This window comes from Giraffa tippelskirchi, chromosome 7 (genome assembly GCF_054371585.1).
Source record: "Giraffa tippelskirchi isolate mGirTip1 chromosome 7, T2T-mGirTip1v1.2.pri, whole genome shotgun sequence".
NCBI lineage: Eukaryota > Metazoa > Chordata > Mammalia > Artiodactyla > Giraffidae > Giraffa > Giraffa tippelskirchi.
The window spans coordinates 113629961-113651743 of NC_137281.1; the positions used below are offsets into that span (position 1 = coordinate 113629961).

The 21783-nt window shown below is 42.0% G+C and overlaps 1 protein-coding gene and 1 long non-coding RNA gene across 5 annotated transcripts in view; one reads left to right on the plus strand and one right to left on the minus strand.

The window, feature by feature from the left end:
• Positions 1–4850: 4850 nt before the first annotated feature.
• Positions 4851–21783, plus strand: part of LOC145513504 (uncharacterized) — a 251480-nt gene continuing 234547 nt past the window's right edge. For 2 of the 3 annotated variants that reach the window (XR_014059451.1, XR_014059450.1), the window contains exons 1-2: positions 4851–4980; positions 5161–5280. This is a non-coding gene — a long non-coding RNA (uncharacterized LOC145513504). Of the gene's footprint in view, positions 4981–5160; positions 5330–7289; positions 9221–21783 lie in introns of those variants that run through there. The other variant, XR_014059452.1, reaches the window with a different exon arrangement.
• Positions 10597–21783, minus strand: part of LIPC (lipase C, hepatic type) — a 180914-nt gene continuing 169727 nt past the window's right edge. For both annotated transcript variants that reach the window (XM_081510075.1, XM_081510076.1), the window contains 3 exons: positions 17121–17238; positions 15353–15571; positions 10597–10752 (listed from right to left, as the gene is read on the minus strand). In XM_081510075.1, the coding sequence (XP_081366201.1) occupies positions 10641–10752; positions 15353–15571; positions 17121–17238 (449 nt within the window). In that variant the 3' untranslated portion in view covers positions 10597–10640. The remainder of the gene's footprint in view (positions 10753–15352; positions 15572–17120; positions 17239–21783) is intronic.

Below are 21783 nucleotides of genomic sequence, written 5' to 3' on the forward strand. Positions count from 1 at the left end.
GTCTTACATGCATCTCTGCTTTCTATGAGTGTGGTTACCAACTTTGTTGATCTTGTATCCCAAACTGAAGAATCTTGAGTAAACATTCATAATATGGAAATATTTATAAATAATGCAAATGTTATACTTATGTTTCTATGTTTTAAAATAAGCAAAAATTTAAAGGGATGAATAAAATATTAATGGAAGCTACGGTATTTCTTCCCACATTCCAATAGGTCTTTTCGCACACACCTTGGTGTGTACTCAACCCACTTTGTAAACCTCTGGCTTTAGAAGACAGAATCTACATATCTTCCCAGTCAAGTAGCTTTCATCCTCCCCACATTCCTGGGTTAAGTATGCTTTCCGATGGAACACCATAGCAGTTGAAGAATGCAGGGCACTCTTGGGTACTCACTTCTGAAGTCCTCCAAGATAAACAGTAAATGGAAAAAGCAAATATTAATAAATATGTGTAGCATAATTTCTTGTGTGTGAAATTTTTGAAGTTTGTAAAGATACATAATTTATGTATAGAAAATGTCTGGTTGATACATTGGAAACTGTTATATTATTTCTGAGCACTGGAATTAAGGGTCTTAGGAGAGGAAGAGGATTTTTTTTAAACTTTTTTCTTCCATATTGTTTGAATTTTTATGAAATATTCTTTTTATAATAAATAATTAAAAATGACTGCATATAGTGTGATGTCAAATATAGTGCAACACATTGTCATTGTTGATGGTTGAAGTTGGGTGATTGGAACATTGGTTTCCTTACTATGTTTCTACTTTTATGTATCTTTGAATATTACCATAAATGAAAATTTAAAATTAAAAATAAATGCATCACAAAAAGAGTCTATAGAAATACATAGTAATTGATCGTCTTGGGACTAGGAAGAGAGCTGAGGAATGGAGCTTAGATACCCTCTCCCCATAAGTTCTTATGTTCCATGAGTGTGTGTTGTTTTAAGGGGTATAAAATACTTGTTTGACTTCCCAGATACTTAAGGAATATACAAAATGAATGCACAAGCCATGAGTGTTTAATGGGTAGGGCTCAACTGTATCATAATAAGATATTGAGGCTTGTTTTATATTAGGATTCTTGAGCTTGATAGATAATAAACAAAGGAGAAACTCCAAGGCATGGCCAGACAGCTGTGCACTTCCCCAGCTGCCTCAGGGAGAGCACAGCTAAGGGTTTGCTGTGAATGATTTGCACTGTGAGCTAGTTACCAGGCTCTGTAACATGAAAGACTTTAGAGTACCTAGTCACAACTCTCAGGGTAGGGTCCAAGGCAGTTAACACATAAAGGATATTTTCTGTTGCCAGCTGCAATACTGGGCTGCATTCATAGACATAGAATCTGTAAGGAGGAAAATGATGGTTCATTAACTGTGTGACTTGTTAAAGTTAGTTAAGCTTTAAGTACCTCATCTGTGAAACAAGGATGATAATATTAGCTACCTCAGGGACTGTGATGAGGATTAAATGAGAATGTTTGTAAGGCACCTTGCACATGGTGAGCACTCAAATGCCAGCTATCCTTGTTTTCATGTGAAAAACTGCTTATGGAGCTGAGAACATTTAGCTTGTGAGCAAGTGTTCACTGATTAAGTATCTTCTCAAACAGCCACATGGTTAGGGATGGTTGGTCTTTGGTTGATGCTGTCACTTTCGCAAGTTTAGGAGTGGGCATGTAACCCAGTCTGGCCAGTAAGATATGCGGGATTCTGACTTTCCCTGGGTGTTGTGAAGTCTTAGTGTGCTGCCTAAGGCGGCAGCATCCAACTTGCTATCAGCCTGAGGATGAAACCAACATCAAGATTGGTAGAGAGAGGGGAAAAAAACCCACTTCATCTTAATGATATTTAAGAGCTGCTGAATCAACCTTCCCTGAAGCCCACCCTATCTTGGGACTTCCTGTTTGTTGAGATTTTTTTTTTAATGTTTTTTTATTTAAGCCAGTTTGAGTTAGCTTCTAAAAGCATAATGACAGAAGCTGTACCAGAAAATATTTGTGGTAGGGGTGGTGGCATTTATTCAGTGATAGTCATTGAGCACTTTGAAATGAGAAAATAAACAAGAAGTGAGGAAGTTATGACACATGAGGAATGAGGAACAGGAGGTTCTAGAAAGATTAGCAGTCTGAGCGCATTGTGCATTTTTTTCTACCTGCAGCTTAACCCACCTGCCTCTCCTGAGCAGAGCAGCTGCTGGGGCCTCCAGGAAGCAGACAGTGCCTGGAATGTTGGTGAGGTGTCACCATCCTGACAGAAGATGTTGGGGGTGGGGGGAGGTCCTTGGGAGTGTACCTGGTCTCCCTAGTTCCTGCGGAGCTGAATAGGTGAGTGGAGTTGCTTCCAACCCTGAGTTGAAGAGGCAAAAAGACCAGGAAAGGCTTCCTTCTTGTGCTTCACTGGAGGACTGACAACCTGTCTGCTGCTAAGCTGTGGCCAGGGGAAGTTGAGACTACTGTTCCTTCCACTATTTTGGGAATGCTCCCACTTAAGATACCCCAATACCTGGGACAGAGCCCAAAGGAACAAACAAGGGAAAAGAAGCTCCCTTATGAGGCCCAGCAGCCAGGGAGAAGGATTACAACAGAAACTTCAGAACAGAAATAGCTGTTGGCATAGATACCTTGAACCAAAAGAATAAGAAAACTTGAGATTTAAGTGCAATGCACACGCATGTGCACGTGCACACACACACACACACACACACATTCTGATTTTCTGAGACCAAAAAAGACTTTGATGTAAAAATTTCAAGAGATGAAGGAGAAAGTGGTCACGGTTGATGTCTGAATTAATATACTGGGAGATAAGAGAAAGACACCTCAAAGCATGGTGCAAAAACACAGATATAAATCAGGAGATGGATAGACATTGAGAAGGGGGTGGAGGATATACTAGAAGAGGCAATCAGTAATATAAGGAAAGTTTCTTAGCTGATGAGAGATTTGCATCTCACAGAGTTCCAAGAATGATTGATTATAAAAAAATACTCCTAGGCATATTATATCTCTGAGCTACAAGAATAGAAAAAAATCTTACATGAGTTTCCATAGCAAAGAACAAGTTACTCCTAAAGGAAGAGCCATCCTAGTACTGAACTGCTTATCTACAACACCGAATACTGCCACCAGTGAGACAAAAGGGCTCTATGGAAATTGAGTGAACTTTTAGTTCACTCAGTCTTCCATAATAACTCAAGAAATACGTTGCCAGTTTCTTTTGCTTAGTGACCAAATAAACTTGGAGTCAAAGTCTCCATAAGAATGAAGAAGGGCCAGGAGAATGTAAAATCTTAGAATGGTAGAAGTGATCATCACCCAAGTCAGGGTGTATTACCAGTACCTGGATGGACACAACAACTGGAGCTCATTTCTCTGACTGAGGAGTGCTGCTGGGCTCTCCACTCTGTGAAAGCCTGTTCTTTTCCTGAATTGATCACATCACCATCTGCCTTGATAACTCCTCTAAAAACAGTCTGGAACTAAAAATAGAGAATCTCAGCAAGTCTGGGCATCGCAGGTGGGTGGGAAGCAGGGAAATATTCCAGAGGTCTCCCTTGGGGCATTAACTGTGGAACTGGTAGGGGAAGTGGATGTATTATAAAATTTGGAGTGAAAACGGTGAAAGAATATTTTGGTGGGAGAAATGTATGTCTGGTTTTCATATAATGGTAAAGTAAAGTAATTGTTACCTGATTATGAGCAACAGGAAAGGGACACTAGCAGGAAATATAAGGAAAATTCACAAGACAAGTCGTGTTAACAAGATGGAAAGGGGAAATAATATCAATTTGATCAGTGTGCAAAAACAAATACAACGAAAAGTAGGAAATAAGTAAGCCAATAACTAAAATAAGATAAAGGAGTACAATTATTATGCTAAATTTGAAGGGACTGTTTTTTCCCCCTAAAAGAGATACCTAGATTGAGCTGGAAATATAAATCAACCAGCTATACAACATTTAGAAGGAAAATTTCTAAAACTTTTAAAGAAAAAATTATAAAGAAAGGGATGGACAAAGATACTAAGCAAATATAATTTAAAAAATAAACAGCAAATTTAAGAGTAGACAAGGAGAAATTTAATGTTAAAAGCAACATAAGAGGACTTTTATCTAACCATGTAAAGCACATATGCATAATTAGCATTAGTTAAGACTGTGTACCAAACAATATAAATGTAAAGACAACTTGATATAAATTCTGTAGATTTCAAAACATGTTTGTCCTTGAGGGGGGACGAGGAGCCATTAAACAAACAGACCCACACATTGTCAGGACCAGGGTGAGGGGAACTTGCCTTTGGTGTACAGTTTAAGGCAGCTCCAAAAACTCAGCTATCAAGAGAAACAATATTTTAGTGCAGTACTTTAAAAAATCAAAATTAATGCAAAAATCTATGATGAATGAAATACCATATTTTATATGAAGACAGGATCACTGATTTTTTTTGTTGTTGTTCCAAAATGGCATGATCACGTATAATTTTTCCAGAAGAATGAAAAGATGTTAAGAGGATATATTGGGTGGCAATAGAAGGGTGGGGGCCAAAATATTCATTCGAATTTTCCCGTAAGATGTTACAGAAAAACCTGGACAAACTTTTTGGCAACCCAATACATTTGTGTAGGGTGGGATAATCTTTGTTAAATTACCCCTGGAGCAGTACCACCTCAATTGGGACTTTAAGCATGGGAAGAAGCTGGGAGAACAGGAGAGGGGAAGGCGGAGAAGCAATAGAGAGCTTTTCACCTTTCAGGGAACTGAAAGACGGCCCACATGCCTAGACTCAGGTTCTCAAAATTAGCGCATATTAGAATCACCGGGAAAACATTCAAGTCTCGCGATACCCAGGCTTTACCCAGACCAAGTTAATAAAAGTCCCTAGGAGTGAGGCTGAGAGCTAGGCGGTTTTGAAAGCTTTCGAGGCAGTTCTAACGTGCAGGCCGAGTTGGGACCAGGTGAACCATGAGGTACGGAGTGAGGGCGACAGGACTGGAGGGAAAAGGGGAAGCTACCATATTGGTAATTTGTTTTGGTACTCTTGCCTGGAAAATCCCATGGACGGAGGAGCGTGGTGGGCTACAAGTCCACGGGGTCGCAAAGAGTCGGACACGACTGAGTGAATTCACTTCTTCTTTTTTTCCGAAAAGCATTGGGAAGTCATTGGAAAGGCTCAAAGCAGGAAAACACACCCTGGTGCTGTAATGAGAATGGGTTGAAAGCGGATTGGGTACAGAGAGAAGAGGCGGAAGGTTGTCGCCAACATCCAGGTAAGAGTGTCAGCTTGGGTTAGAATGATGGCGGCGGAAGCAGGGAGATGTAAACGCAAGAAGTATGGGTAGGGGACTTCCCTGGTGGTCCGGTGGCTAATACTCTGTGCTCCCAGTGCAGGGGACCCTGGTTCAGTCCCTGGTCAGGGAACTAGATCCCACATGCTGCAACTAAAGACCCTGTATGCTGCAACTAAGCCCTGGCATAGCCAAATAAATATTAATTTTTTTTTTTTAGAAGAAGTATGGGTAGAATCCATAGGATTTGATTGTGAAGGGCCAAAGGGGAGGAAGTATTACAGATGCTCCCCTCCCCACCCCCATGTCTGGAATCAGCAACTAGTGGTGTAGTAAATGATACACACCGAGCCACATAACAGTCAGCTTTGGGAGAAGCAGGTTTGGGGGGAGGGTGCAGGGAGGACACCATGGGCTCAGTTCTGGACCTTTGGAACTTGTGAGACAGCAGAGGGGAAACCGTTGAGAGTTGCAATTGCATATGCAGGAGGGCCCTCCACTCAGGGGGCACCCCACACTGCAACTCTAATGTGGGAGTGGTTGGCCTGCATGGGTCAAAAATGAAGCCATAGAAGAGGAAAAATGTCCTAAAGAGGGAGAAGCAAGTGAGCAGAGAAGGAGGCCTCGACCCTGAGGAGTGCCAACCTTGCCAGGCTGAATAGAGAGCAAGGAGCAGAGAGGAAATAGAGACGTGGCAGGAGAACCAGCAGGGCACCAATTCCTGAGGCCCCAGAGAGAGCATCACTCACATAACCGCCGAGTATTCAGAGCACAGAGATCCCTGTCAGCTGGGCTGAGCTAGGAAGTAACTGGTGAAGTGACTGTGCCTGGGTGGATAAATAAGATCCAGTTAGGGAGGAGGACATTCTGGAGGAAAGAAGAAGAGGAAGGAGGCGTGAGAAAAGGCAGAGATGGGAAGTGTCAGGAGGGGGAGGTTTCCCCCTCTACTCCTCTTGGGTTCTTATGGCTGTGCGTGCTAAGTCGTTTCACTTGTGTCCGACTCTGTGTGACCCCGTGGACTGTACCCCGCCAGCCTCCTCTGTCCTTGGGATTCTCCAGGCAAGAATACTGGAGTGGGTTGCCATTTTCTTCTCCAGAGGATCTTCCCAATCCAGGGATCAAACTTGCGTCTCTTACATCTCCTGAATTGGCAGGCAAGTTCTTTACCACTATCTACCTGGGAAACCCTTCTGGCTGGACTAATAATAAAGTTGACACAAGGCAGATTAACAGGAGAAAAAGAAACAGATGGAGTTCATGCACACGGCATTCTCATAAAATGGGACCTAAGAAGTGGCCAAAAGCAGGCAACTTTTATACTTATTAGACAAAGAGACAGTGCATTTGTGAGGAATTGACAGGGCGAAGAAACTTAGGTTTTGGGTGTTCCATTAGTAAAGAATATAAGCAGAGTTTGTTCTTGGGGTAGTAAATTAAAGAAGTGACGAGGTTTATTTATACAGGCTCCTTAGACCCAGTTCTTTGTCTCTGGTGATAAGGGTGTCCATCCTACCTTCAGATCAGAAAGGGCACCTTCCCAGGAGAGATTTATTCCCTGCTTTTAGGGAGGTACAAACGGGTGTCCCTTTTGCACTGGCCATTTCCTAAGTAACTTTAATCCAAAATAACCAATATGCCATTGAGGCATTTTGGGGAGCAGCCTATCCTGAGCCCCAAAGGAAGGAATGAGGTTTGCTGGGGGCCATTCATCACATAGAGATCATTGGAATTTAAGAAGTTTGTAGTATGAGACAAGCTAAGCAGGTAGGTGGTGACTCTGTGGATTGACTTCAGTTTCCCTCTTTTTTAACATATATTTTTCAATGTGGACTATTTTTAAAGTCTTTATTGACTTGGTTACAATACTGATTCCATTTTATGTTTTGTTTTTTTGGCTGCGAGGCATGTGAGATCTTAGCTCCCCAACCAGGGATCAAACCCAAACCCTCTGCATTGGATGGTTCAGTCTTAACCACTAGACCACCAGGGAGGTCCCCTCAGGCTTCTTCTTGCCCATCTATTTCCCATCTATCTGACCTCCCTCTCATCCAGGCTCTGTGGGAGAGCTGGCCTTGCCCTGGGCAGTCTGACTTCTTGCTTTGCCACCCCAGAGATGTGTAACGACCACCAAAACAGTGTTTGTGGCCACATTATCAAGGTGAACCCCGAGGACAGGCAGCTTTGCTCTGGAGGACAGCACATTCATTTTAGTGTTGAATGGAATGCTTGTTTCCCTCTCTCTGACTCCGGGCACCTCAAAGAGCCCAGCTGCAGTGTAATTGATGCCCCATTTCTTTCCTTGTGCTTTCTTACAAGTAAAGCACAAACAGGCTTTTGCCTGAAAGGCAAGATGCCAGTGTTATCTTTCCTGAGTGGGCTCATAAATACAGATTCTTTGGAGGAGAGGTGAGTATAATCAGTGAACCAGCCAGCATTTTGCATGTGCAATGAACAGATGTGGCTGCATTATTCAGTTTCCCTATTTGACTTCCCTCCTAAGATGTTCTTCAGAAAATGTGATGTCGATGAACACATCTTACCGAGTGAAAAGTAATCCATGCCAAGAGAAGTCTCAAATGTTCCTATGAGCCATTTGTCGTGTTGGTTGCTTATTGATTTCTCTGCCCAAAATGTTATGACGTCCTGTGTCACTTCAAGTTTTCTTACAGAAGATGAAATAATTTTTAATTACATTTTGTGTGAAACTAATTAGTATTGGCAAGTAAGCTAGAGTAGAAAAACGGTTTTAACTCTGCCCTTTATTTTTTCTTTGTATTGCGAAATGTGACATTCATACTGATAGTGCATGAAAAAGTTCACTAAACAATGGTGATAAAAGAATGGTGATAAAAATGAACACCTGTGCAACCACCATCTGGAGTGACATGTGTAATGTTGCTGGCACCCGGAACTCTAATGTGCACTTCCTCTTTCCAGATTACCACCTCACTCTTGTGCCAGGGATGTTATTGATTTCACTTAGTATTTTACCACCTATCTTTTTTTTTTTAATAAAATTGTTTTTTATTAACTTAATTTAATTAGAAAAACTTACTATTTTTCAATTTTTGGCTGAGCTGGGTCTTTGTTGCTGTGCATGGGCTTTCTCTAGTTGCGGCCAGTGGGGGCTGCTCTCTCTAGTTGTGGTGCTCGGGCTTCTCATGGCAGTGGCTTCCCTTGTTGCACAACGTGGGCTCTAGGGTGTGTGGGCTCAGTAGTTTCAGCCCATGGGCTTGGCTGTCCTGCGGCATTTGGGATCTTACTGGACATGGGATCGAACCCGTGTCTCCTGAATTGGCAGGTGGATTCTTAACCACTGAGTCCTTTACCACCTATTTTATTTATCATTAATGGTGCACTTTAGCTCTCCTTGTAACAACTACATATATATTTTATGTCTTTGTGTAAATACATAAGTCCACAAGTGCTTACTTAAATTCTGCTGCCTCGATGCTTCTCTGTCTCACTCTAGACTCAGTCCTATCTTTTTATGTGTGTAGCTTGCCTGGAGAATCCCAGGGACGGCAGAGCCTGATTGGCTGCCGTCTATGGGGTTGCACAGAGTCGGACACGACTGCAGCGACTTAGCAGCAGCAGCAGCAGCTTTGGGTCATCTTTTTTTACTGCTGTTTAACAACCACTAGTAAGAATGGTTACCTTGCATGGGTGAATATGTGGACTGTTTTTGGTTGTGATGTTTTCAAGGCTGATAGGAGTATCCTTTGACTTGTGCATAGATTCTACAGGGTATGTAGCAAAGAATATAGTTAAAAAGTGATGTTTTAAAATTTTTTTATTTAATTATTATATTTTTGACTGTGCTGGATCTTCATTGCTGTGAGCAGGCTTTCTCTAGTTGTGGTGACCAGGCTTCTCATTCTGGTGGCTTCTCTTATTGTGGAGCATGGGCTTTAGGGTGTGCGGGCTTTAGTAGTTGCAGTTTGTGGGCTCCAGAGCATAGACTCAGTAGTTGTAGTGCATGGACTTAGTTGCTCCAAGGCAATGTGGGGTCTTCCCAGAGCAGGGAAGGCATTGGCAGGTGGATTCTTAACCACTGGACCACCAAGGAAGTCCCCAAAAGTGATATTTAAAATTTTTTCTGGATAGTCAATGATAAAACATGCCAATCTAATGCAAAGGTTATCTTATTGTAAATCTTAGTATTTCTGACATAATGGAAAATATTGTTCATTTTAATATCTAATATTTCTAGACACACACAATAGCTAAAAGGGCAGTCAGATGCTTTTGCAGTCAAGAGTAGCATTCAGGACACAATATAGAACCTTGACCCAGCTGTCCTTCCTCCCCTACATCCTTTCGTTCTGTGGGTCTTTCCAAGAAAAATAAAAGTGAATCATGCAATTGATTTCATCAGAGGCAGACATCTCTTCAGGACTATTGTCTGCGGGAGCCCTGCTCTGGGGAAGAGCATGTGAATGATGAGCTGTGTAGAGCTGAGGCTATGCCAAGGTCAGGTGAGGCTTTGACGTGCATAGTGAGATTCTCCTCTCTGAATTACCTGAAACACAGATCCAAGTAATTGCCAGATCTAATATTTCCTTCACATGCTCTGTGGTGGAATTTGCTGGTCAAAGCATCATTATTTCATTTATTGGGCAGTTTGAGATTTGATATCCAAGTCTTTGAAATAGTCCAAGTTTTCCATTAGCTTTTGTGGCAAGCATTAGTGAAAGAGGAAAATGGTACTTAAATAGTAATTTAATCATTACAGTGACCAACTGCCCAGCTTTTATGGTTATCATTAGTAGTTTTAGGAGAATTCTACTACTCTTGGTTTGGTTCAGTGAAATAATTGTATGATTTGTTTGATGGAAACTCTTAGTTTAAGTAGAATTTTTTTTCTTTGGGTGAGATGAATGGTCTTAAAGGGTATGTGCTTTGGGACACACAACTGTGATTAACTGGAATATCACTTTATGGAAGTGCTAGTTATATTGTAAAGAAGTACCTTTGCAGCATGCTTCAAAAAACTGATCCGAACAAACTAGCAAGGAAATATAGGAAATTTGACTTAATTGTAAAAGACATTTTAAATTAGAACAGTGGATCTCAGCTGGCTCTTAAATTTGTACTTATTTGCATATGTTACCAATTAGTCAGAAAATTGGGAAATTTCTGGTTACACTAATATTTGAATATAGTTACATAACAGTTTTGAAAAATCTCAGTTTATAACAGTGAAATGAACTCCCTTTTAAATCTAAACCCTATTAAATCTTTATGCAAGATTCTTTATGTAACTTTGGTTTCCAAACAAAGCAACCATTCCAGATAAGGTATAAAATCATTTATTCTTCACACTGGGTCTTCATTAAAGCTCATCTGATCTTTCGCTTCAGTGTTTCAGAGTTTGCTTCACATCTCACAAAGGTTTTCTCCTGGGCTGGGTGAAGTTGTAGATCATTCATGTTTTCTGAGCAAAATGTCATTCTGCATAGGAAACATCAAACAAACATAGCACTAAGTTTTGGATGGAGCTTATTGAAATGTTTTGTCCTTTGTTAAATACTCAATTCATGTAACATGAACTTTATGCTATTTTTTTAAAAGAAAAAAAAACCGAGGTCTTTATGATCACAAATATTTTTATAACTTCAGAGAAAAATAAAACCCAAATCAGTTAAAGCAATCTGTGTAAGGCTTCCAGGAGCTCTTCATGGTGTGATATTTCACTTCTGTAAAGAACTGAAAGTCCTGGGGCAGTCCTGCTTTGTTCTGCCTTATACAGCTCATCAAAGATTTGAGAGTAACAATTGTTTCTTTCACTACATGACCCTGTCTCCAAGGCAAACATTCGCACTTTCTTCAGCTTTCCTCACAGGCAGGCTTCGCTCCCAGCATTCCTTCTTTGGACACACTCCAGTTTGTCAATAGCCTTCTTAAAGGTACCCGGGCATGAGGCCACTGTCACCAGCATCTGCCTGCCTCAGCACTATAAGCCTGCCCTTCCCTCTTATTTGACCTTCCAGCCACAAAGGACGTCACCATGGGTTCTGGGTCTCTCTTGGAGACCAACAGCTGATGACTTTGACCATTGGTTTGGCCTGAGATGCTATTTTGTGTTACTGACTTCAGTTGAATCTATTTGGGGAAAAAAAAAATAATAGCAATAGTCACAGAGAATTGTAGTTTATAGCTTCTTTTTAAAAAAAAAAAATTGTATCTAAGGTCAAGTATATACTAAATCAAACTTCTAAAATTAAAAAGTATTGTAATTATGGATGCATTTGAAAAATTCAGATAGTAAAGAAATATATAAAGTTGAGTATTAAAGGTCTTCTCCATCACCTTTCACTAATATGACTCCTCTTCCTGTTTTCACGGTTTGGTTTCTATCTTTCCAGACCTCTTTCTATGCATTTACACTTGTATGGATGTTCATATACAAACATAAAATTCATTGTATGAATTTTTCTGAAAAATTTCCTCATCATCAAACAACGTACTTGGAGACCTGTTTGTGTAAGTATGTACACATCTATTTCATTCTCAGATGGACCTAAAGATGATGTACTAAGTGAAGTAAGTCAGACAGAGAAAGACAAATACCATATGATATCACTTATATGTGCAATCTAAAAAAATTATACAAATGAGCTTGTTTACAAAACACAAATAGACTCACAGACATAGAAAACAAGGGGAGAAGTGAAAGGGAAGGATAAATTGGGAATTGGAATTAACAGATACACACTACTCTATATACAGTAGATGAACATCAAGGACCTTAGCACAAAGAACTATATTCAATATCTTGTAATAACCTATAATGAAAAAGGATCTGGATAGGTGAATCACTTTGCTGTATACCCGAAATACTATAAATCAACTATATTTCAAAAAAAAAATCTATTTGCTTCTTTCTCACCTGCTACATAACATTTCAGTGTATGGATGTATCACAATGCATTTAGCCATTTTCCTGTTAATGGAGATTGGGATTTTCCCTAATGGGTTAGTATTTACAAATAGTACTGCAACAAACATTTTAGTGCATAGATATCCTTAGTGGATATGTTGAGTATTTCTCCAGGATAGACACCTAGCATAAGATTCTGGGTCAAGATTCTGCATATGTCAAATTTTGATGATATAAGCTCCATGAGACCAAGGGCTTTATCTACTCTGTTTACTACTGTATATCCGGTGCCCACAGTAGTGTCTAACATAAGATATATGTTCACTAAATGTTAGTTGTTGAATGAAATTCCCCTACAGAAGCTGTGTAATTTATACTTCCACGAATAGTATATGAGAATGCCCATTTCTCCACACCTTTACCAACTCTGGATGTTATCTGTGTTTTAACTCCTGCAAAACTAATGGGTGACTAGTGATAATTTCATTGATTTTTGTTCTGCATTTATATGATTACTGTAGCAATCAAATATCTTCTCATTTTGTTTAGCCAATCACTTTTCATGTCTTGCTATAGAACCAATCTTCTCTGCTCTCGGTCTTCACCCTACAACAGTCCTTCTACCCCTGACTTTGTGCTTTGGGGGAAGAAAGTCACCTCTCATTCAACTCCTTCCACAGAGGTAAAGAACAAGTCACTTAACCATTTTTTTTCTCTTGTTGTTATCAAAGAGATTAACAGTATGAGGTTTAATGTTTGCATCCCAGCTCTGGGATTTTAGTTTGTAAAAGGTACTCAGAAATTGGTAGTTGTTATTAGCCGCATGAAGTACATATTATAATTCCCATTTGTTCCTAAAGAACTGAGTCTCAGAGAGGAACAGTTATTGTCTGAGCCTACATAGGTGAAGAAATGAAATCAAAATTTGACTTTAGGTCCAGCTGATGCAGAGGTCATTGGATTCCGTCTGCGTGTTGCTCTTCTCACTGCCTGTCTCTCTGGGAATGCGTCTTGGCCTCCCTGAAGCCTGCTGCAACACTGACCCACAGCACCAACCTGAACCATTGTCTCTTTTAGACTTCTAGACCATGCAATACTAGACTCTCACTATTCAGAGTGTGATCCGTGGACCAGCAGCATCAGCAGCACCTGGGAGCTTGTTAGAAATGTAGACTCTCAGGCTCCATCTCCACCTACTGAAGCAGAGCCTACATTTTAACATGATTCCCAGATGATTCGTGTGCACATTAAAGTTTGAGAAACCCTGGGATGAAGCAGATCATTAGTAAAATTAGCACGTCTTGTTTTCCTAACCTGGAGTTTCTTAATGCCCAAAGCCACAACTCGGACTTTTTTGGCATCCTTCCCAATGGCGTTGGGTACTCCAAAGACCCACAGGAAGCACTGAGTTAAAAACTTTAAGAACTATAGGTCGCAGATCCCTTCCTTCCTTTTCATGATGTACCTCTTACAGCCCTGAGGAAAGCTGTGATGTGCATATATATTCATTTCTAGCTCTACAACACTGCTAGATGAAAGAAAGTCAGATCAATGGGACCAAGACTAATGGAGGAGGAGCTGTTAGAAACTGTGCAGAGGCAACAAATGGGCAATGAATCAGACAAACTAAGTCAGCCCTGGGCTCAGACAATTATTAGCAATGTCCCCAAGCTGTGGAACTCCCGTGAGCCTCAGGTTTCTACGCTGCACAGCGATACTACCTGTTTCAGAGGGTCACTGGGAAGCTTCCATGAGGTGAATGCTCTAGAGCCCCTAGTTCAAGCCCATGGTGCAGCAAGGGCTCTGTAAGCGCCGCTCTCATTGCTCCCTTCTTTCCTTCTGCAGAGCTGTGTGGGTAAGCACCAGGGGAGAAGGTAGCACTGTGTTTTATAAGACCGTTCAGGTCGAGGCACCTAGAACTGTCATGGCGAGCAGCCACTAAAACTGAGGATTTACTCTCTAGCTGAGAGGATCCAGGGAGGGTTGGTGCTCAGAAGCTGAGCTGCTCTAAAGGGCCAACAAGTCATGCAAGAATAGCTAAGTGCCAAAGAGGAGAGAAGCAGTTTAATTTTCTCAAATTGATCATGTGGAGAAATCTGTTGGCTGACTGCAGAGTATGCTTTTAGTAATTGCCAGGATTTTGTATCCCAGGGAGATAAAATCTAGAGTGCGTTTGTGTGAGGGACTCGGGGCATAAATCTGCCACGGGCGGCTGCTAGCAGTGACACCCCAGGGGTGAGGGAGGAGAGGAGTTCAGAGGTGAGGGACATGCCGCTCTTCGGCTCCGCTGGCGGCACTCCAGAGAGAAAGCGGGCCGCTCAACAGAGGGCAGTAGGAAAGGAGGGACACATTCCTGAATACAGTGGGGAGGAGATAGGAGAGGGTCTGCGGAACTGCAGAACCACAGACAAGCACGGCTGCCCTGGGAAAATGCACCGAGCATCCCTTTGCTCTGCTGCGAGGACTGAGGGAGCAGCTGGACCTCCTTTCTTGCCTTCACTCCCTGCCCTCAACCCACCCCTACGTGTCCCAGGGCCCGTGGGCCAAGGGAGACGTTCAGCCACACAGAACCGCACCTCCTGAGGGTAACCCGCTGGTCCACACCAGAATCTCCTAGGGCTCTTACTACCAAATGTGTGGTCCTCCAGACCACAGCCAGTCAGAAGCTCTTCAGGTGGGTCTGGGAATTCTGCATCTTTCATGAGCTTCCCAGTGATCCCTTGGCATTCTAAGATTTGAAAAGTGCCACTTCAGTGTGAGATTTTGAGATTGTGATCTGCTGAAAGCATTTCTCTGGGTAAACAACAAAGAAGAAATGTTACTTCTAGGTCCTTGCTGTTCAAAATGTGGTCCTTGGGCCAGCACCTGGTGAAATCTGAAAAGCACTGGGCCAGTGAGTGGTTCTCAGACTCCAGAGGCAGGTAGCTGTTAACTGAGGGGGCAGAGGAAAGAGGCTAGATGGGAATCAGAAGACCTGGGTGTAAATCTTGGTCCTCCCACCTGTGGCTTTGGGAACTCAGGATGGTCATTGCAGCTTTCCGAGCATCTGTATGCCATCGTTGGAACGTAACAACACCCACTTCATAAGATAAATGCAAGTATTAAATTGTCAAAGTGCTGACGTAGGTAGATGTTCAATAGATGTTAGGAAGAGGTTAAAATAGCACTTACCTTTGCTGTGTTTCTCCTGCTTTGACTCTGATGCTCTTCAGAGCAAGGCCTGAGTGAAGGGACTCTCTTCCCCAGGGGATGATGGTTTGGACCGTATTCCAGACATTGGACCACACTATGCTGTTTTCCCACTTGAACTTGATCATGATCAGTTCCCCAATATCCACATCCAATGTGATAAGAAAGGAATAGGTTTCATTACTAGTAATTCCTTTGCTCCTTGAAGATACAAAGGAAACCAGACATAGTCAGTTGATTTGTAACAGCAAAGTGATGCTTAGGGATTTTAGGATGTGTTAGATTTGCCTGAATGACTCGTGATGGTCTTTTCTGCTGCATTTCCCAAAGTGGTGTTGGACAGACTATTAATAAAGATAGCAATAGATGTGCCAGGATAAAAAAGGGTTTTCCAGAACAGTAATACTGGGAAAACCATCTTATTTTCTGTGATAGCATATTTAAAAGGTTGCAAGTGTTCTGCAGTGATGAATCTAGTTAACTTTGTTTAGCTCAGGCTTCCTAATCTGTAGCTTAACACATCAGGAGAACTGCCTCCAAAAAAGGCAGGTGTCTCTGGGCAATACCGCTCTCTGTAGGTTTGATCAACACATGAGCACCACACTACAGTCTTCTCTCCAGATCAGTGCTTTTCTTCCTCCCCAACATAAATAGAAACGTCCATTAAAATAACAGTATAGCAGTAATAGAAAACCACATATAAAAGGGATGTACCAGTTTGGAGCAAAATTTAAATGCAGATCCTTAGGTATCATTATCAGCTTTTCTCACTAATCTCCAAGACATTAAAATGTCCCAATATTGACAGAGCAGTCAAGCACTCTTTCCACTACTTAGAACAATCCCTGCTCCCCCAGGGAGATATTTGGGATGGCGCAGAGTTAACACTGGATTTAGGGTGAGACAGGTGGCTGGAGGATTCCCTGGCTCAGCTCATCTTAGCTCTTCCTGCAGGATGTTGCAAAGTACCGTTTAGGAATCCACCCACCCCACTAGGCTGGGAGTACCCTAAGGATAGGGTCCTCTCTACCTCTAGTGCAGAGCATTGACACATCCTTGCTGAGTGACTGAATCAGTGGGATGATTGGAGGTTCAAAACCAGGGGTGATTTTTGGGAAGCTGAGAACCGTCCCTGGAGCGGGAGAAGGCTGGTATCACTTCCCAAGGAGAGCCCATGCTGAAGGTGGAGATGCTGAAATAAAGCGGCCGGTGAAGCTGGCCAGCCTGTGCAGGAGGCGTGAGGCTACTGCCTGTGTTGTGAGCAGGTGTGTAGCAGGGCGAAGGACAGGTGGGGAGGGCTGGCAGTGCAGGCTGACTGAATGGAAAATTCATGCCAAGTTGAATGAGACCAGTTTTATTTCTGGGTTATGGTATTCAGAACTCACTGGAAAGGTGCTCAGGGCCTTCCTGGGGACAGGAATGTGTCCTGCTCCTGCTCCAGCCCTCAGCACTCCTCCTAGACTTGCCACCTCTGGTTCCCCTCTCCATTCAGCCCCTGTCGCTTTGGGCCCATCACAAACACAGGAGGCAGCGACATAAAGTAATGGTTGGGACTGGGTGAGGCCGGGGAGGGGTGACAAGGTGCCGAGCGTGGGCGGATGTCCCATCTGACAGGGTGTTTGGGACACTCATACTGGGCTGAGAAAAGTAAGCTGTGCCTGGCCCGACCTTTGAAAAGCAGAGTCCATCCAGACCCTGTGAGAAAACTAAACCTGTCCTCACCACGGACGGGGCTGTATCTCATACTCACAGAGTGATGGGGATCTTCTGCCTTTCCCCTCTTGTTCCGAGGAATGACACGGTGAGAGTTGGTTCTACAGGGTTCTCAGTTTGGTTGATGAACCGAATCTTGAACTGGTAATGATAAACTAGAGGGGGATGGGATGGCAAGGGAGAGAGAAAGACAACGTGAGCAGAAATTTTTTAAATAAAAAATCTTGTATTTTTTAAAATTTAAGAAAGCAGAGAGAAAAATATGGATTAATAGATACCCCAATTTTGTTTTCTGGGTGGTAGAATTCTGAATGTTTTTTTATTTTCCTCTTTTTCCTTCTCTGAATTTCTTTAATGTCTACGAGGACTTATGTTTGTAATATAATAAGTATTATCCAGCAAAAAAAAAAAAAAAAAAGCAGAATAGGAGTATAGTTGGTATTCTCACTAATTCTGGATGAAATTCTGTTGCACTATTCCATGTATTTAGCAAGGGTCCCCATTTATAAATGAAAGGATAGCCTGCCTTTTAGGCAGCTGACAAAAACAAGAGAACACACTGCTCTTTTCACTTTTGCCTCTATTTGATGGTGTTAGTTTTAGGGTGAGACAGAGCAACAGCCAAGAAATATGCCCTGGTGACCACATCTCTGCCTTCTGGGGCTTGGAAACTGGTTCTGTGGGGTTCAGTAGCACATTTCCTGATAGAAATAAGACAACTAGTTCTAGTACCTAGGCCTAAAATTGTTCTATCTTATCAAGTGTCCAAAATGCCCTTCCTCTGTGTTGTTTGGAATAGGGAAATTAATTTTATTCTTCTTTACCTAAATATAGCCTATATTTAGCTAATAAAAGCAAATTGCTTACTATCAGACAGGTGTTGTTAAACACTTTACAGGGGATCATCTCAATTACTCATCATAATGGCCCTATGAGAAGGGTATTGCTATTATCAGCCTCATTTAAAATTTTTTAATTTATTTTATTTTTGATTGCTCTGGGTCTTTGTTGCTGCACATGGACTTTCTCTAGTTGCGGTGAGTGGGGGGCTACTCTTTGTTGCAGTGAACGGTTTCTCATTTCGCTAGCTTCTCTTGTTGAGGAGCACAGTCTCTAGGTGTACAGGCTCAGGAGTTGTGGTGCATGGGTTTAGTTGCTCCAAGGAATGTGGAATCTTCCTGGACCAGGGATCAAACCCATGTCCCCTGCATTGCAACCGGGTGCTTTACCACTGAATCACCAGGGAAGAACTATCAGCCTCATTTTATAAAGAACAAAACCAGGACTGGAGAGGTGAAGTGACCTGCTCAGGGTCACATAGCAGAGTCTGTGCTCATGGCCTGGAGCCATTGCCTTGCTCAGCCTGCACTGTTACATCAACCAGCTGTGGGGCTGTTTTCAAAATTATCCCACCTCATTTACAAATAACTGATGGCTGCTTGGACTTCTTTATCTTGCTGTCTCCATATTCTCTAAGTACTTGTGGCACTTTAGCTTAAACAGGTTTGATATGGCATGTCAACTTGATTGGTAGGACTGCCTGGGGCCCATGTTGAGATGGGCTATGAGACCATGTCTAGACTCAGGAGGACTGCTGTCTGCCTTGGGCAAAGAATAGGGGATATACGATTACTTGTTATTTGCTTTTTCTGTTCTAGATAATGATTAATCTAATTCTGATACGGTGCTTGCACATAGTAGTTGCTTAATAAACATGTGTGGGATGCATGAACTGACAATTTGTTTGGGAATATCAGGATGTATATGAACATTAGGAAGATGGAAATCACCCCAGAGAATTCAAAATCGGAGTTCTAAGCTTTGTTGTAGAATTCCTCCTGGAAAGCATAGATCATGGAACTAACCACTTGATTATCCATCCCATGCACCCAGCATGTGGAAATTCACCATCCTCATGAATCAATCTACTTACTCCCAAATGGTACATTTCCACTGGAGGTTGGTAGCTATACACAGACCTAGCAGCAGCGGTGGCTAATGGCACGTTGCCAACACATCAGCTGCAGGGTTCTGGTGTGCCTGTATTGCTGGGTTTCTGGGTTATTTACACAACTGTAGCCTTTGGCATAAGCCCATTTTCCCGTTTGGGTTTTGCAGTGGATTGGGTGTAGTCCTCTGCATAATAGATGCTCAAATACTCCAGCCTGGAATAAAATAGTTAGATGCTCTCAAGACTGTGAGGCTGTGGGTGAGAAATAGAGAAGGACTGAGGGACCCCAGGAAGGGTCCCTAAACTCTTGAGTGACAGTGGAGACAGAGACTCTGGTCTATCATCCCAGAAGCCTCTGGAGAGATCTTATGCTATTTGGGATCTGTCTCGGGAACTCTGTAACCAGTAAATAGTCTTGTAAGTTGAACTGAGACAACAAGATACGAGACAAGGCATTGGGGGTGTGGGGTAGAATGTGGACAGGATGACATGAGAGAACTGGTCTCTAGTTAATTTCCAAACAAGGAGGCAGAGAATCTTCTACAGTATGCAAGGAACTCATAGCAACCGGTTTAAAATGTATTCATTAGAAATCTACTACCCAGCCCAGTGCTAAAAGCTGTTGGGTATAAATGAATAAAACAGTGTAATTGACTGTATGCATGGTAATACATTGACTAACATTTATTTTATTTACCTGTGCCTGGCACTTTGTATTTTTATCTCATTTAATCCTTATGACAGGTGATATTATTATTATTTCATTTAAAAGAAGAGGAAACTGAAGCACAGAGAGGTTAAGTGATTTTTCCAGTATCACACAGTTATTAAGTAGCATAGCTGTGGCGTAAGTCCAGGCCACCTTACTCCAGAACTTGAACTTTTAAATGTTTATACCCAGGACCAATAGCTTTATATACCCTAAGGAAAATGTTCATGTGTGGAAAGAGGTTAAAGTTCAAAGACATCATAACAGAATTTTTAATTAAAAATAAATTTAAAACACTCTAATATTCACCAATAGAGGAATGACTATGGACTAATAATGACAATTATTATAATTACCATTTAGCTGTTTGTTTTGTCCCAGACACTGAACTATTGTTTCTCAAAATTATTTCATTTCTCTCTTCTACAACTTTGTAAGATGCCTACTTTAACCTCCCTTTGCATCATTTTACAAATGAAGAAGCTGAAGCTCAGGAAATTTAAGTAACTTGTCCATTGTCGTGCAGCTATGAACTAGCGAAGCTGCAATTAGACGTTAGTCTACTGATTCCAAGTTCATATTCCCAAACATGTGATTTACTCTTATGAAGTGATTAAAAGATATTTTTGGAATGGTTTCAATGCTTATGAAAAAAGTGGGGAAAAAACTGCAACCAGCCATCAGGATACACATTGAACATCTAACATGAGACTAATTCTAATAAAGCAGAAGGCACAGAAGGTGGGAGACTTGCAAAAATATTAAGTGATTATCTCTGGGGAGGAGAGAGAAGTAATTTTTATTCTCTTCTTTGTGATTTTCTGCAAGTTCCACATTTCCTGCAATGAACATGTATTCTAATTAGACTCTTCCTGGAAAAAGAAAAGATTTTAAAAGTATTAAGAAAGATAACAGAACCAGAAGCTGTGGTCCTGGCCTTCGAGGTGCTTGCAGCTGGGAAGCAGACTCACTTCTGTGACTCTTGTCACCTCCTATCCAGTCTCATGGGCATCAATGTCCAGGATCTTCTCTCCTTGAGGGCAGTGTTGGGGTCATGTTAACACTTCAACCTCCACGATTCACAGCACACACTGGGAATCTAAGGAGTGCTTCTGGGGCTTTTTGTGTGAAAACAAGGCAGAACACGTTACATTAAAGAGTCTAATTGTGAATAGGACTAATCAGAATATTGCTTCCACTTGCTGAGATCCTACTAAACATCAGGCTACATACTAAGTGCTCTTTGTTGTTGTTGTTTAGTCACTAAGTCGTATCTTGACTCTTTGCGACCCTCTGGACTGTAACCCACCAGTCTCCTCTGTCCAGGGGATTCTCCAGGCAAGAATACTGGAGTGGGTTGGCATTTCCTTCTCCAGGGGATCTTCCCTACCCAGGGATCGAACCCACATCTCTTGCATTGGCAGGTGGATTCTTTACCACTGAGCCACCAGGGAAGCCCTATACTAAGTGCTTTATATACATTATTTTGTCCTCAAGACTAAGTGAGGATAACACGGTGAGACTGCATTTTCTACACCTACCCCTGCTGTCCTGTTCCACTCTCTACCCAGTTCTGGACCCCAGGATGTGACTCCCAGAGCCTCATCTCCCGGCTTCCTTATTGGATGGCTTCTGGTTCACATTGACCCACTGAAGACGCACCAGCAGGAGATCAGGGCAGAGCAGAGAGAGGTCAGGATATTTCTCTACTCCCTCCTGTTTTGAAGCCTGACTGTAGTAACTGCTCTCCCTGATGAGCTGCTGTCAGTAGCTTCTCCTCCACAGCTTTCATTCTCTTCGGCTATTCCTTCTCTTTGCTTCTCCCAGTACCCTGTTGTTAGATTTGAGGTGCATCAGTACCCCATGTTGCTTTCCTTAATATCACCCACACTCTCTAAGGAGTTCTGCCTGCTCTCTTTAGCTGACTCAAGTGAGTAGAGTCCTGTTTACTGCTGAGACCCAGAGAGATAGGGTGTCAGTGATCCTGATGAATTACAGATAAGGAAGCAGAGATTTGCGATTCCCTGGTGTCTCACTCGG